The 18171-nt window shown below is 43.0% G+C and overlaps 1 protein-coding gene across 1 annotated transcript in view; it reads left to right on the forward strand.

Moving 5' to 3' along the window:
- Positions 1 to 18171, forward strand: part of LOC145398675 (tachykinin-like peptides receptor 86C) — a 364809-nt gene that overhangs the window by 220579 nt on the left and 126059 nt on the right. The window contains exon 2 of the mRNA XM_080271480.1: positions 14521 to 14632. Coding sequence (XP_080127606.1) covers positions 14521 to 14632 — 112 coding nt within the window. The remainder of the gene's footprint in view (positions 1 to 14520; positions 14633 to 18171) is intronic.

An 18171-nucleotide genomic window follows, 5' to 3' on the forward strand; every position in this document is an offset into this window, starting at 1 on the left:
CTTGTTTATTGAAGTAACTGTTGAGATGGGCGTTGCGGGAACCGAATGGAAAGGTGAAGGGTGGAGTCATCAGTGTATGAGTGGATAGGGTTATATGTACAGTTTAGAAGATCATTGATGAATAAAAGGAAGAGAGTTGGTGATAGGACAGAGCCCTGAGGAACACCACTGTTGATAGATCTAGGAGAAGAACGATGGCCGTCTACAACAGCGGCTATAGAACGACCAGAAAGGAAGCTAGCGATGAAGGCACAGATAGAAGGATAGAAACTGTAGGAGGGCAGTTTGGAAATTAAAGATTTATGCCAGACTCGATCGAAAGCCTTTGAGATGTCAAGTGCAATGGCAAAGCTATCGCCAAAGTCCCGAAGAAGTAGACTCCATCTTGTCAATCTCTGATTTTTATCTTTAAATTTAGTAAGGAATTTCAGTGGGTTATGATCGGTATAAATGACTATGGGGTCAAAACCAGAACACAAATAAAATGAAAAATGCTGTAAACCCAAAATCAAGGCCAAAAGCTCTTTCTCAATAGTTGAGTAGTTCTTTTGAGGTGGAGTGAACTTCTTACTGTAATAAGATACAGGGTGTTCAATACCCTGATCATTCTCTTGCAGCAAAACAGCCCCAGCTCCTGTATCACTTGCGTCAACAGCCATCTTAAAAGGCTTAGCAAAATTTGGAGTAGCGAGCACTGGCTGACTTAATAGGATAGCTTTAAGTTTGGTGAAAGAGGATTCACAGTTATCGGTCCAGACAAATTTAACTCCCTTTTTCAGTAGGTCTGTAAGTGGTGATACAAGAATAGAAAAGTTAAGAACAAATCTCCTGTAATAACCTACCATTCCCAAAAATCTTTGTAGCTCTTTCCTACTTTTAGGTCTGGGAAGATCATTTATAACCTGAACCTTAGCTCCTGGTGGTGCAACATGTCCATCACCAATTACGTACCCAAGGTACTGAACTTTAGCTTGACCAAACTCACACTTTGATAAATTAGCTACAAGATTAGCCTGAACCAAACGCTCAAGAAATTTACTGACATGGCATAGGTGATCTTTCCAGTCGTCACTGAAGATTAATACATCATCAATATAAACAACACACCCTGCCAAACCCTCTGTTACAACATTCATGAGCTTCTGAAATGTGGCTGGTGCATTCTTCATACCATATGGCATTACAGAACATGCAAAAGTCTTTCCTAGTGTTACAAAACATGAGATCTCCCTAGCACGTTCAGTCATAGGTACTTGCCAGTATCCCTTTAACAAATCAAACTTACTTATGTACCTAGCCTTTCCGATCTTGTCTATGCGATCTTCCACGCGAGGGAGAGGGTAAGTGTCTGTTTTGGTTATCTGATTAACACGTCTGTAGTCGATGCAAAGCCGCTGTGACCCACCTGGCTTAGGAACTAGAGTGACAGGAGAACTCCACTCGCTCTGACAGGGCTCAATCATCTTGTGGTCCAACAGGTAGCCAAGCTCCTTCTGGATGAGAGGAACTTTCACTGGGTTCACACGGTAAGGAGGCAGTTTAATTGCCTTTGCGTCTCCAACATCGACATCATGCATCAACGCAGTGGTTCTTCCTGGAGTGGCACGGAACACTTGCAGGTACTCCTGCAGTAATGCCGAAAACTCCTGCCTTTCCTCAGGAGCTAGATGAGAAAGCTTAGTCTGGAGATCATTCATGATATCAGGATTCTTCCCCAAACTATCACTCAGGCTCATGCTGCATGGGAGAACTTCACTTGCAGACTCGGGTGGAACAGCTACAGTGCAGACTGGGTTATTTTCGTCCCGCCTGTGATATAACTTTAGCATGTTGATGTGACAAAGTTGCTTGTTCTTTCTACGATCTGGTGTGGCGATGACATAGTTGACATCACTGAGTTTCTTCTCCATGAAATAAAGACCACTAAACTTGGCTTGAAGAGGTTGCCCATGCACTGGTAGCAGAATCAAAACCTGATCTCCTGGCTGAAAGTGGCGTAACCTGGACTTCTTATCATACCAAGTCTTCGTCTTCTCCTGAGCAGCTCCTAAATTCACTCTCGCCAGGTGTAAAGCAGTGGACAGCCGTTCTTTGAACTTCATTACATACTCCAGCAGGTTGACGTCATCTTCCTCCGACAGCCAGTATTCCTTGAGTAACTTAAGGGGTCCTCTTACTTCATGGCCAAACAGTAGTTCAAAAGATGAGAAGCCCAGTGATTCATTTGGAGATTCTCTTGCGGCAAATACAACGAATGGAAGACCTTTATCCCAGTCTTTCTGATGTTCCAAACAGTATTTCTTGAGCATCGATTTGAGTGTTTGATGATATCTCTCCAACGCTCCTTGGGTCTGGGGATGGTAAGCTGAAGACGTGATCTGGGTGATGCCCAACACTTTCAGAGACTGCTTGAAAACATTTGACATGAAATTATTTCCCCGGTCTGACTGTACCTCCTTGGGCAGACCAAACTTGGTAAAGAACCCCAGTATTTCCTTAACCACGTTCTTTGCTGAGATATTTCTAAGTGGAATGGCTTCAGGATAACGAGTAGCCATATCAATCAGGGTCAACACATAAGAAAATCCTGAAGAAGTCTTAGGCAGAGGGCCCACAATATCCACCAACACACGGGTGAATGGCGCCTCAAAAGGAGGAATGGGAACTAGAGGTGCAACCTTTTCGGTCTGATTACACTTCCCCACAACTTGACAGGTGTGACAAGACTTACAATACCAGGAAACATCCCTGAAGATACCTGGCCAGTAGAAGTGTTTCAAAATGCGTGCCACAGTCTTCCTCACTCCAAGGTGTCCTGCCAAACTGGAATCATGAGCCACTCTAATGATATCCTGTCTACAAACACGAGGGATGACAACTTGATGTACAACCTCCTACTCACAGTCGGCTGATGCTGTTGGGGGTCTCCACTTCCTCATTAGTACTCCTGACTTTATATAATAACAAGTAGAAGCACCAGCTGACTCTTCCTCACTGCAAGCAGAGTTAGCTAGACCTTTCAACTCAGGGTCAGCAACCTGCAACTCAACCAACTCTTGACGAGACAAATTATCAACACTACGGGGTACTGCTCATCTGGTGAGTGGTCCAAATTAGCAAGAAAAGTGTCAGCTAGGATAACATCATCATCATTATCCTCTAAGTCACCAGTAACTTTAGACTTAGCCCTAGTGACAGCACATGCAGAGAACACATCAGGGACATGACAATCCTGGGCCACAGCCACTGGCTCACTAGACAACTGAGGAACTGGACACACTTGACTTCCACCAATATCATTTCCAAGTAAGAAAGTTACACCTGACATTGGGAGTGTCTCAACCAACCCAACCATAACAGAACCATTAACAAAACCAGACTCTAAATTCACTCTGCACAGAGGGACAGAGAAGTAATTATTCCCTACACCTTGTAAGATTACAGTTTCATCAGAGGAATTAACATTAGAGCCTAGAACACTGGTCAGCATAAGGGATTGGCAAGCACCCGTATCACGATATATTTTAACTGATTTCCTGTCTTTACTGTCCAGAGGACTGACAAAACCATCAGACAGGAAATTAGCACATGAACTCTTGAGAGTGTCACCCACGTTACTGCTCAAAAGAGGAGCTCCATCATGAGAATTTAATTTACCCCTCAAAGCAGGTTCAGTTAACTCAGTTAAAGAATTCTGGGAACTCTCAAGGGTGGACACTAGACCAATTGACTGAATATTTAAAGACTCCTTTTTGTTCACATCACGCTGTCTCCTGAAACATTTCTCCGTAGTATGACCAAGCTTACTACAATAAGTACATTTACTTTTCTGAAATCTAGAGGTGAAGCTGGTATTTACTTCCTGAGAAACATCATCTTTACTCTCATTCCTGTTACCTGTACTCTGAGTAGAGGCAACGTACTTACTCTCAGCTTTCCTTTTTTCTTTATATCTCTTGTGAGTGAGAACATATTCATCAGCTAAAACTGCAGCATCAGACAAATTATCTATTCTTTTCTCATCAAGATATAGGCTTACATCATTATTAATACACCTTTTGAAGTCCTCCAGCAAAATCATTTGCTTAAATTTATCAAAATCAGAATTTACATTCTTAGAATTTAACCACTGCTGTAACAGATCTTCTTTGATTTTTGCATACTCAACATGGGATTGCTTATCTTGCTTATAAGTTGTCCTAAATTTTACTCTATAGGCTTCAGGAACAAGCTCATAGGCCTTAAGAATCAAGCTCTTAACTACATCATAATTATCACATTGATCCTGAGGCAAAGATGCATAAGTTACTTGAGCTTTACCGGTGAGAACAGTTTGAAGGAGTACTGGCCAATACTTTTTGGGCCAATTAAAACCTGTAGCTACCCTCTCAAACAACTGAAAATACTTTGTTAAATCAGATTCATTAAAAGGAGGGACAAGTTTAACATTTTTAGCCACATCAAAATCATCAGAGCTAGATGATCCAGTTCCACCTTGTTTCATGCGATACTCATGGTCTGCCTGAATCCTAGCAAGTTCAATTTGTGCCTGAGCCTGTATCTGTGCCCCCTGAATACGAGCATTTGCCTGAAATTCAGCCTCCTGAATACGAGCCTGAGACTCAGCCTCCTTAGCATTTGCCTGAAATTCAGCCTCCTTAGCACGAGCCTTCTGCAGAGCTAGCTATAACTTAGCTATTTCAATCTGCATTTGCTCATTTGGAGGAGTTACATTAAACAAGCTTTTATTAATCATGCCAACAATTTGATCTTTAGAATGATGAGAGTGAACTGCAATTCCCAATTGTTGAGCAACAAGCTTAAGTTCATTCTTTGTTCTGTTTTCTACATCACACACTCTTTGCACATTTGACAAAAAATCTTTGGCTTCATCAAGTGTAGTAATAGTAGACATCATGAATAAATCACAGTCACAAAATATCAAGCAATATTCTTATGATAATATCCTGAATATCCTGGTGAGGTCGCCAAATTTATGTTACGGAACAGAGAAAACTGTCCCGCAAAGTTCCAGGTTCAAAACAAAAGAGTTAGGTAAAATTACAAGTTAAAGTTTAATCCTCAAACTAACAACAAAACATTCAGGACTCATAAGGATAATGTAATGGCAAAAAACAGGTTAAATATATGGTTAACTGCAATAGCCTCTATTAACACGAAATTAGCAAGAGTAAATTTACCTAAGTCAGCCCTGATAAACTGAGAAAACCAGATAATACTCAGTGAATGCAAGATATATTATTACAGATACAAAATATTATCAAAAATGACTGACATAAAAACACATGAATCACAAAAACTTTACTAGGCCTACAAATCAACACCTTATGCTATACAGTACAAGGAAAAATGTAATAACACTTATACTCATATTACACAGCTGCTAGATGGTTGGAGACTTCCTGAGCACTCACAATAATAACAACTGCACATGGGAGGACAGAGATGTGAGCAAAATGAGGAGTAGATCTAAGTGGCAATTAATGCAGAGACTGAGCTCATTATATAGGGGCCGGCAGAGCTTGATACAACTTGCAAGAAGGACGCGCAAATGAAGCCATAGGAGACAAAGAGTTGACAATCCTGCTCTGAACAACAGAAAGAACGACTTACTCTATGATAAGGGTAGAAGAGGGGAGTGAGGTAGAACACGATCGTGATCAAACATGCAGCATATTGTACGTTAGAATTACACAAAGGATGATGAAATCATAGGCTATGTAACAATATATATATATATATATATATATATATATATATATATATATATATATATATATAAATGTAATAAATTATGCCAGATTTCAGATGTCACTACATACGATTCTTTTGTAGTAACTCTTCTTTTACCATTGTAAATTTTTCACATGAATAAAATTATGAGTACCAATAAGTCTATTAATATATAATATCATTTAAACAACACACACACACACACAACAAATAGTGAGGCAGAACCTTGACCGCTACCTGACCACGCACCTTGCCCCTGACCTATGTGGCTGACGTCACAAGAGGATTGGAGAGGCCTTCTAATTTTAGAAGGCCTTGGCTTGGAGCAATCGTCCCCTCCTCCAGGAATCGGCTGCTTGGGGGGATGTGCATGTCTTCCTCCTTCAGGAGACACTGCCTCCATGTGACTCCACCTTCCAACTTAAGGGCTATGTGGGATACTTCATTCCCAGGGTCGGTGGTGTCATGCAAGGTTGCGCTAGTTTTGTTAGAGAGCACATCCCCTGTACTAAATGCGTCTCTCCTCCTTTTTGTGGGGAGGGGGAGGGTGTTGAGGTGCAGGGTGTTGTTTTGCATCTTGCCTCAGCAGCCTTTACTGTATGCAACATATATATAGGAGCACCAGGGGGCGTTTAGACATCGGGAAGCTCTTTAACAATGCCACATCGGGGTCAGCCCTTATTGGAGAGGATTTCAACGCTCACCATTCCACCCTTTTATCACCCCTTCCATCCAATGAGGCGGGTAGCCACCTTTCTCTTGTTTTGGAGGAGATGGATGGGGTTTTGCTCCTAAACAACCTGGCGGACCTCACATATATCTGTGGGAGGAGACTACTGTATATCTCTCCTTTATCTCCACACTCTTACTAGCACCAAAGAGTGGGCACTCCACCCTCACCTTACCAGTGACCACTTTGCTGTGGTGATCAGTCTTCCTGTGGCTCCACTTCCTCCCCTACCATTTCCTCCATCACGACAGAATTTTCGCTGAGCCAGCTGGGCACACTATGAATTGGCAGTTGCTGCTTGCTTTGCTGCTGTTGTGTTCCCACCTAACTTTGAGCCTTGTGTTGAGCAGGTTGCACTAGTTTTATACCAAGCTGCCTCAGACCCCATCCCCCTAAGGCGACGCTCTGTAGTCTGCCACAGAGATGGCTGGTACAACGACGAGAGGGTTCAAAAGCTGAATAACAGGCTTAAAGTGGCGCATAAGAACTACCAACAGCATCGGACGTCCCCAGATGGGCGCTACCTTGTTGCTGTCATGCGCCAAACAACACAGGATAAATGCTGCATTCGATATGAGGCATGGGTCAAGTGGTGTTGGCTCTTGACTTCCACTCCACACTTAGGGAGATGTGGATGAGAATTGCATCCATCTCTGATCCTTGTCTCTCCCGTCTACTGTCCCATCCTGACCCTGTTGGCGAGGCCAACCGTCTGGCATCCCATTTTCCTGCCCACACTTCCACAACCAATCTTCCATGGCCTGTTCAGGTTATGCAGGCACACCATGAGGGCCCACACTCTGAGGTTATAGTGGCTGCCTGGTCTCAGCCAGATAGTGCAGACTGCCCCCTCACTATCGGCAAACTTGACAATGCGCTGCACTGCAGACAAAATATGGTGCCAGAACCTGATGGGCTCACACACTCTCTCCTTTCCCATGCTTGCCTTTGTGGGAAGGCGCTTATCCTAGTTCTGCTAAACCATTCATGGATGGACAGTCGTTTCCAGAGGCCGTGGAAGACAACCATCTTTCACCTGATACCCAAACCTCATGATCCTACTAATATGTGGCCCATTTCGCTCCTCAGTTGCATTGCCAAAACAGCTGAGAGGATCATCCACGTTATGCTCTTGTGGAGGTTGGGGCCGCTTCATCCACAGCTGTTTGCCTACCTTCCAGGCAGCAGTGCCACCCACTGTCTCACCTCTGTTCTTGGAGAGCTTCGATGTGGGCATGGTATGGCTGTTTTCCTTGACCTTGAGAAAGCTTTTGAACTTGCCAACCCTTTGGCTGTCCAGGCAGTGCTTACAGCAAGGGGGGTGGGTATAAGCTCCTCTCATGTATACTGGTGTCCTTTGACAACCGTCCTGCCGGTGTCAGATTTCAGGACAGGCTTTCCCCCCTGTATCAACATGAGAATGGCACCCCTCAGGGAGGCGTGCTGAGCCCTCTCCTGTTCAACATGCTGGTCGAGGGGCTACTTGACACTGATTATGGCCGTAGTGTCACCCTCCTCTGTTATGCTGATGACCTTGCGCTTATTTTTTCGAGGAGGGACTCCTTTGATCAGGCTCCGGTGGCCCCTTCCCACCTCCATGCCAAATGCGAGGAACTTGGCCCCAAGAACAACTTTGATCAAACAAAATGCATGCCATTTGGTCTCCAGCCCTGATCTTCCACTTCTTGGCAGTCGCCAGCTTGCCATTGTAAACCTGAATCAATACCTGCGGGTGTGGTTCAACAGTAGCCTAAAGTTTGACATTCACATCCGATTCTTGAGAGACTGTACTGCCACATGTACCTCTGCATTCAAGGCCCTCTACTGTCACAGCCTGCGTGCATCGTACCACGTCCTGTGGACTTTTTTCACACGCCATTCAATCCATAATTGACTACAGTGCCATCTGTCTCATGGGGCTGTCCCTAATTGACTACAGTGCCATCTGTCACATGGGGCTGTCCCTAATTGACTAAAGTGCCATCTGTCTCACGGGGTTATCTCCATCTTCCTGTCAGTCCTTGGAGGTCCTCCAAGATGACGCACGCTGAGGCATGCTGGGTGTGCCTCATTGGACACAACTTGTCAATCTCAGTGCGGAGAGTGGCTTTCCTTCCCCCCGGTATAGCATATGGGCGCAGGCTACGGCAGCTGTCCTCCAGCTTTGTCGTTGCCGGCCTCACCTCTAAGTCACTGCTCTCATGCAGTGCTTACTAGGCAGGCCACCCAATCCTCAACCAAGGGGGGATTGGACACATATTACAGCCAACATCGTCTGATGGCTTGGTGAAGCCAATGACCTTTGTTGCGGCCCTGACTTGTTCTACCCTGGTTACACCCCTGCCCCACCATGGACCTCACCTGTATTTCATTTTGTTGAATCCACCGAGACAAGGCCAAGGTCCTTCTTCCCTGCAGTTCACCGTCAAGATGGTCTCGATCGAGTGGCAGTTCTTTATTCTCCTGATGCTGCCATCTATTATACTGATGCCTCTTTTTTTTTATGTGAGGAAAAAGGAATCAAAGGCAACAAGCCCAGAAAACTGTTCCTTTCAAGAGAAAAACAAAATACAAGAGAGAGCCAAATTCAAGATCCGATCATTTCGAGATGCCTGGACACACTGCATTTAAAAGACTGGAGATCATAGGAAGCAGGAAATACAGACAGAGGGAGACAGTTCCAGAGCTGACCTGTTGCATAAATGAAGGACTGGGAGTAATGGTTAATCTTGCATTGGAGAGTTGGACAGAAAAGGGATGAGAGTTTGCTGCTAGATGGGTGCTATGCACCCGTCATAGAGGTGGAGGAATGCATGCAGACAGTTCAGAGGAGCAGTGACCATTGAAGTACCAATAGAAAAGAGATAAAGATGCAACAGTGCGACGAAGAGACAGAGGTTGAAGGGAGTCAGTAAGAGGAGGAGAGTTAATGAGATGAAAAGCCTTTGACTCCATCCTATTGAGAAAAGCTGTATGTGGGGAGCCTCCCCATGGGAGTTGTACTCCATGCAGGGACGGATAAAACCCCTGTATAGAGTCAACAGTTGTTCAGGGGTAAAGAAGGATCTTAGCACACCCAATCTCTTGGAAGCGGATTTTACAAGAAATATAATATGATCTTTCCAAGATATGTCCCGAGGAAATGAAACCCCAAACATGTTTAAGGATGATGCAGGATTAAGCTGAATATTATTAAACATTAGTGGGTATACATGTGGAAGATTTTGTCGGATTGATAGGTGCAAAAATTGAGTCTTTGATGCATTAAAAACAACAAGATTATTTTTATTCCAGTCAGAGATACGAGCCAAGTCAGACATTAGGTGTCCCATAGCCTCATCCCTTGTTTGTTGAAGTAACTGCTGAGATGGACATTGCGGGAATCGAATGGAAAGGTGAAGGGTGGAGTCATCAGTGTATGAGTGGATAGGGTTAGATGGACGGTTTAGAAGGTCACTGATGAATAAAAGGAAGAGAGTTGGTGATAGGACAGAGCCCTGAGGAACACCACTGTTAATAGATCTAGGAGAAGAACGATGGCCGTCTATAACAGCGGCAATAGAACAACCAGAAAGAAAGCTACAGATGTAGGCACAGAGAGAAGAATAGAAACCATAAGAGGGCAGTTTGGAAATTAAATATTTATGCCAGACTCGATCGAAAGCCTTTGAGATGTCAAGTGCAATGGCAAAGCTTTCACCAAAGGCTCGAAAGGAGGATGACCAGGAGTCTGAAAGGTAGGTGAGAAGATTGCCTGTGGAGCGTCCCTGACGGAACCCATACTGACGATCAGAAAGAAGGTTGTGATAGGAAAGATGCTTTAAAATTTTTCTATTAAGAATAGACTCAAAAACTTTTGAGATACAGGATGTTAAAGCAACTGGACGATAGTTAGAGGGTTGGGAATTGTCATCCTTCTTTGGGACTGGCTGAATGAGAGCAAACTTCCAGCAAGAAGGAAAGGTACAAGTTGACAGACAAAGGCGAAAGAGTTTGCCTAGGCAGGGTGTAATCACAGAAGCACAGTTCTTGAGAACAACAGGAGGGACTCCATCAGGCCCATATGCCTTATTAGTATTGAGGCCTGTGATGGCAGAAAATACATCAGCTGAAGAAATTTTAATGTCAGCCATGAGGAAGTCAGAGGGGGGAAGGAATGGAGCAACAGCACCGGAATCATCTAAGGTGGAATTAGAGGAGAAAGTCCGAACGAAGAGATCTGCTTTATCAGTAGACGAAATAGCTACAGAGCCATTAGAGTAGAAAAGAGGAGGGAAATATGATGAGGTAAAGGTGTTAGAAAGGTTTTTGACAAGGTGCCAAAAGGAGTGGGAAGAATTTGAGTTAGAGAGTTGAGAGCATTTAGTATGGATGAAATTATTTTTAGCAGAGAGAAGAACAGACTTAGCACGATTCCGGACAGAAACGTATAAAAGATGTAATTCAGGGGTGGGTTGGCTCTGGTACCTTTTATAGGCTCTCTCCTTGTTGTGGACAGCATTAGAACAAGCGTGATTAAACCAAGGCTTCCGTGCATTAGTCAAGGGATTTGAGAAAGGAATGTATGCTTCCATGTCCGAGAGAATAACCTCCGTAATGCGCAAGGCACACCCAGATGGCTCCCGGCCATGGAAACAATAATCATTCCAGGGAAAATCAAAGAAGTACTGCCTGAGGGCCTCCCAATTTGCAGCTGCAAAGTGCCACAGACAACGTTTCTTTGGAGGGTCCGCAAGCCGTATCGGAGCAATAGGACAGGTTAAGGTGATAAGGTTGTGATTGGAGCAGCTCAACGGAGAGAAAAGATTAACAGTGTATGCAGAAGGATTAGTTGTAAGGAAGAGGTCAAGTATGTTGGAACTCTCTCCAAGGCGATCAGGGATACTGGTAGGGTGCTGTACAAGCTGCTCTAGGTCATTAAGGATACAAAGGGTGTAGGCTTGTTTACCAGGTGGATCAGTGAAAGGAGAGGAGAGCCAAAGATGGTGGTGAACATTGAAATCTAGAATGGAGATTTCAGAGAAAGTAGAAATGGATTGAATGTGTTCCATCGTAGAAGTAAGATAGTCAAAGAATTTGTGATAGTCAGTAGAATTAGGAGATAAGTAAACAGCACAGATATATTTAGTCAGAGAATGACAGGAAAGCCGAAGCCAGAGTGTAGAGATTTCAGAAGAATCGAGTTCAGGAACATGAGAGCAAGATAAGTTGTTGCGTATGTATACACAAAAGCCACCTTTGGCTTTGAAATGAGTATAGAGAAAGTAGGGTCTGCTGTCAGTTGTCTCAGACTGCTGAGTCTCAGTTAGAAAAAGAAGGTGAGATTTAGAGAAGGAGAGGTGGTGATCAACTAAGCGAAAGTTAGAGGAAAGGCCACGAATGTTGCAGAAATGAAGAAGAAGAGAGTCAGACAGTGGTTCCAGGGATCCTGAGTCGTCACCGGGAGAGGGGCAGAAGGTGGGGGCATTTATGGTCCCCCCCCCCCGGGGACTCCAAGGCTATGTTATTCGACGCCATGTTTTTTTTTTTTTAATTTTGAAAAGGAAGTGTGGTGTGTACTGTACATGTAGTTTGGTGTTGATAGTTAGAGAAGCTTGTATTGGAGAGCATGCTGGTCTACTCTCTGTGTTATTGAGACACTAAAAAAGTTCAGCAAAGGGGGATGGTTGGGACCTAGTCCCGAGGGCTGATGAAACGGGAGCTCCAGCTCTCCCTGTCATCAGCTTTGCATCCACCTTGAGAGTACTGCCCTACTCGACTTGTGCTACAGTGCCGATGGGTCTGTTGAAGCTGCTTTTGCCCTGGGGGAACACTTTGAGTCATGGTGTGAATCCTCTGGAGTCACTGCCTATCAAACAGAGGTGGTGGCTATATTCAGTGCCCTCCACCATGCTGATCATTGCCTTCATCATCATGTCATCATCAACATTGACTCCTTCTCATCTCTTCATGGTCTGAGAGCAACCACCATCAGTGACAACGTCCCCCTCATCACCTCCATCTTTACCATTGCTTCTTCTATAACACGCTGAGGGGGTGAAATAACGATTTGCTGGCTCCTGTGGCACGTTGGGATTGTAGGCAATGAGAGGGCTGACGTCTCTGCCCGTCATGCCTGCTCTCTCCATGCTGTAACTTTTCACCTGCGCCCCAGCCTTTCACTTGTGGTGTGAAAGGTGGCCAGCACCATTGGTCGCTTTTCTAATGATGATCATTGGTCCTGGGTGTTTGAGGGCTCACGTTCTGCCACCTGGTATGCCACTTCCACGTCCTATGCTCCAACTAATATTCCCTAGTGCCTGCTGAATTACCTGCTTGTGTGCCTTCGCCGTCTTTGGCTGGGGTTCCTCTGCTTTTGCCAGCTGTCAGGTGGGGCACCTCACCCTTGTCCCCACTGTCTCGATCGAAGTGAGGAGCTTATCCTACACTATGTTTTGGACTGTCCCGCTACTACTCAGCTGCAATGTCGTCCAGGCTGGCAGCTTGTCCGCAGTGATGACGACCTTGCAGATGCACAGGGTGTCATAGCCAAGGCGCCCACCCACATTCTCTTGGAGGTCGTCACTTCTTACCCGACTCCCATGTGATTTCTGGCTTCCACTAGCCTAGCGCATTTTCCCTGACGGGCTCTGTGTTTGTCCGTGTCCTCCTCATCGCAGAGGCGAATCTCAGACAATCAAATGAGTCAACCATATCCATTCTGGGCACTTGAATGAGATTACTAGTGATTATTTTTCTAAATGCTGAGAGAGAGAGAGAGAGAAATTATCTCCTCCTCCCCTATTACTCCTCCTCCTGTTCCTTCTCCATTTTCTCTTTCTCCTTCCCCTGTTCCTCCTCCATTTCCTCCTCCTCCTTCTGTTCCTCCTCCTTTTTCTCCTCCTCCTCCTCCTTTTCCTCCTCCTCCTCCTCCTCCTCCTCTTTCTTCTTCTTCCTCTTTTTTGTTTCTTTTTCTTCTTTTTTCTGTTTCTTCCTCTTCGTCTTATTATTATCATTATTATTATTATCGTTATCATCATCATTATTATTATTGTTATTATTATTATATTAATATTATCATTATCAGTATTATTTTTATTAATCATCATTATCATCATCATCAATACCTTTCCTTTCTCTTATCTTCTATTGAGAATTAGTTTATATTTAATATTTTAACAGAGAGAGAGAGAGAGAGAGAGAGAGAGAGAGAGGGAGAACTATCTCCTCCTACCCAATAATTCCTCCTCTTGTTCCTCCTTCTTTTCCTCCCCCTCCTCCTTTCTCCTCCTCTTTCGTCTTCTTCTTTCTATTTTTCCTCTTCTTCTTCTTCTTTGTCGTCTTATTATTATTATTATTATTATTATTGTTATTATTATTATCCTAATCATTATTATTATTATTATTATTATTATTATTATTATCATTATTATTATTATTATCCTAATTATTGTTATTATTATTATTATTATTATTTATGATGATGATTATCATTATTATCATTAGTATTATTATTATTATTATTACTATCATTAATATTATTTTTATTAATCATCATCATCATCATTATCATCACTGTTTCTTCTTTCTCTTATCTTCTATTGGGATTCAGTAGGTATTTTAACAGAGAGAGAGAGAGAGAGAGAGAGAGAGAGAGAGAGAGAGAATTTTACATTTCGTTATATTTTGAAATCCTCACATGCTAAAACACCCCTCACACTCCCCAAAACACACCCTAAATTAGTTTTGTTATACACACACACACACACACACACACACACACACACACACACACACACACACACACTTACCGACCCAAGTTCTTGTCGCACTAAAGCAATCTTTCTTGTACCACACTTATGAATGTTTCAGAAATTAGCAGTCACATTCTTTTTTCTTTTTAGCCGTGGTCGTTTAGTGTATGATGATGATGTTGATGTCGATGGTGATGGTGAAAACGATGATGATAATGATGATGATGATGATGATGTTCATGATGGTGGTGGGTAAAGGGCTCTTTTACTAACCTTCCATTCTCTCCTTTCTTCCCCCAACAGCTCACCGACGCATGCGTACGGTCACCAACTACTTCCTCCTGAACCTGAGCCTTGCAGACCTTCTCATGTCCGTGCTCAATTGCATGTTCAACTTTATCTACATGTTGCACAGGTGGGTAGTGGCAGTTGCAAAAATTAGTTAATTGTACTATATGGGTGATTTATTTTCATAGGTGATTGTTTTATTTCTCGTAATGTTTTCGACACGTTATTGGATAAGCGTATTAATGTTCTGAATCTTTCTGAGGTCATTTTTGTTGATTCTTGCTTCTGACAGACGATTGTCATCAGCTTGGGAAAGGCGCCTGGTATTCTGGCTGTGTCTAGCCCCTCCAGCATGAAAAGTCTATCTAAAGATTAATAAAATTGCTATAATATGACATGAATGCACTGAAAAAGACATCCCCTGGCTCAGTGGGATAATTATGCACTTGGTTTAATTGGAAAGGTAACTTAATTATTATTCTGATGGGTTTACGGCAGTGCCAAGTCGCTGAAATTACTACAGATTCTCTTTTATAGACATATTGCAGGGATGAGGCCATTAGAACTTTAGTTAACTGGGCAGATGAATTGATTGCACAGGTGCGTTGACTGCACAAAATAGTGAGTCTTATAAATGTGAATAATTTTCACTGGTTACGCAATTTTATTAGACAAGAAATAGACAGTTAGGTAAGAAAATTATTGAACATATGAATACATTGCACAGGTAATTGTACAGTTGAGTTGATTATTGGGTACATGATTTTCTCAACAGGTAAATAACCATTATGTATAGTAATAGTAGCTGTAACACCACGCTTATCTAAATGAGAACCCGATACACTGTTGCCCTAAGCTGCTCTTCCTATACAGTCCACTCATCCTCCTTCCTAGGGATAGGGAGAGGACTAAGAGACATCCGTATAATCGGGTAGCTCCACCGCCTAGTCATATTGGTTCCATCACGTGATGGCGTCCCTCTCCAGCACCAGCCATTATATATAAGTGATCTCTCTCTCTCTCTCTCTCTCTCTCTCTCTCTCTCTCTCTCTCTCTCTCTCTCTCTCATATGCACATTGTTACATAGCCTATGATTTCATCATCCTTTGTGTAATTTTAACGCACAGTTGCTGCATGTTTGATCACGAGCGTGTTCTGCCTCAGTCCCCCCCTTCTACCGTTATAGTAGAGTAAGTCGACATCTCTGTTATACTTTGCGGGATTGTCATCTCTTTGTCCCCATGGCTTCATTTGCGCGTCCTCATTACAAGTTGTATCAAGCTCTCCTGGCCCCTATATAATGAGCTCAGTCTCTGCATCATTGCCACTTAGATCTGCTCCTCATTTTGTTCACATCTCTGTCCTCCCCTGTACAGATATTATTATTGTGAGTGCTCAAGAAATCTCCAACCATCTAGCAGCTGTGTGTAATTTGAGTATAACTGTTGTTGCATTTTTTCTTGTACTGTATACCATAAGTTTAATTTGTGGGCCTAGTGAAGTTTGTGATTTGTGTGGGGTTCTTTGTCAGTCATTTTTGATAATAGTTTGTATCTGTAATTATTTATCTGGCATTCACTGAGTATTATCTGGTATCTCATTTTATCAGGGCTGACTTAGATAAATTTATTCTTGCTAATTTCGTGTTAATAGAGGCTATTGCAGTTAACCATATATTTGACCTGTTTATTTGCCATTACATTATCCTTATGAGTTCTGAATGTTTTGTTGTTAGTTTGTGCATTAAACTTTAACTTGTAATTTTACCTAACTCTTTTGTTTTGAACCTGGAACTTTACGGGACAGTAGTGACTCTTCGTATTCTCACTTAAAGTGTACGTTATCTTTCTCTGTTCCGTAACAACATACATACAAGTGTGGGCAGCAGTTGGCATTAGATTCAGCGATTACTCAACTAAGTAAATGTCAGTGAATGACCAAGTGAATAATTAGTTTCATTCACTTTCATAAATACACACACATGCCTTCGCACATAATTTAATCTAATCTGCAGATTGTATACACTGTATACACATACAGACATACACGTACCTGCATACACACAGACACATACATATACAAACATATCCGCATGCGTGCATACACATTCGCATAGAAGCATTTTTTTGTTTTATAACAGAACAGAGGAAGGAAAAACAAATGAATAAAAAAAAAAAATAATCCATACACCAGATTACTGGCGTCCTCTGTTCATAAAATATCTGTAACAGTTAGACTTGAACAGCTGTGGGTTGAAATTTGAAGGGAAACAACTCTGGGGAAGCAAGTTCCAGAGAGATGCAGTACGGGAAATGAAAGAATTCTGATAGGCAGAAGTTCTGCAGTATGGCTGAGTGACACTCCAGTCATGAGCGCTACCAAATGCCCGTGTAGAACGTGGGAAGGTATGGAGAGGTGGCACCATGGACGCAACTTCGTCCATTTCGGGACTCTGGCGAAAGCTTTGCCATTGCACTTGACATTTCTAAGGCTTTCGATCGAGTCTGGCATAAATATTTAATTTTCAAACTGCCTTCTTACGGTTTCTATCCTTGTATCTGTGTCTTCATCTCTAGCTTCCTTTCTGCTGATTCTATAGCCGCTGTTGTAGACGGCCATCGTTCTTCTCCTAGATCTATCAACAGTGCTGTTCCTCTGGGCTCTGTCCTATCACCAACTCTCTTCCTTTTATTCATCAATGACTTTGTAAGCTGTACATCTAACCCTATCCACTCTTATGCTGATGACTCCACCTTTCATCTTTCCATTCGGTTCCCGCAACGTCCATCTCAGCAGTTACTTCAACAAACAAGGGATGAGGCTATGGCACACCTTATGTCTGACTTGGCTTGTATCTCTGACTGGGGTTAAAATAATCTGTTTGTTTTTAATGCATCAAAGACTCAGTTTTTACACCTATCAACGCAACAAAATCTTCCACAGGTATGCCCACTAATGTTTGATAATATTCAGCTTGATCCTACATCGTCCTTGAATATGTCTGGGGTTTCATTTACTCGGGACTTATCTTGGAAAGATCATATTACATCTCTTGTAAAATCTGTTTCCAAGAGATTAGGTGTGCTAAGCCGACTCCATTCCTTCTTTACCCCTGCACAATTGTTGACTCTATACACGGGTTTTATCCACCCCTGTGTGGAGAACAACTCTCATGTGTGGGGAGGCTCCCCACATACAGCTCTTCTCAATTGAGTGGAGTCAAAGGCTTTTCGTCTCATTAACTCTCCTCCTCTTACTGACTCCCTTCAACCTCTGTCTCTTCGTTGCACTGTTGCATCTTTATCTCTTTTCTATCGCTACTTCAATGGTCACTGTTCCTCTGAACTGTCTGCTTGCATTCCTCCACCTCTACGACGGGTGCATAGTACCCATCTAGCAGCAAACTCTCATCCCTTTTCTGTCCAGCTCTCTAATGCAAGAGTTAACCGTTAGTCCCGGTCCTTCATTTATGCAAAGGTCAACTCTGGAACTGTCTCCCTCTGTCTATATTTCCTGCTTCCTGTGATCTCAAGTCTTTCAAACGCAGTGTGTCCAGGCATCTCAAAATGATCGGATCTTGAATTTGGCTCTCTCTTGTATTTTGTTTTTCTCTTGAAAGGAAGAACAGTTGCGGGCTCGTGGCCTTTGGTTCCTTCTTCCTCGCAT

Source organism: Coenobita brevimanus, chromosome 46 (genome assembly GCF_032717465.1).
Source record: "Coenobita brevimanus isolate Jiangsu-jjx chromosome 46, ASM3271746v2, whole genome shotgun sequence".
In the NCBI taxonomy this organism is placed as follows: domain Eukaryota; kingdom Metazoa; phylum Arthropoda; class Malacostraca; order Decapoda; family Coenobitidae; genus Coenobita; species Coenobita brevimanus.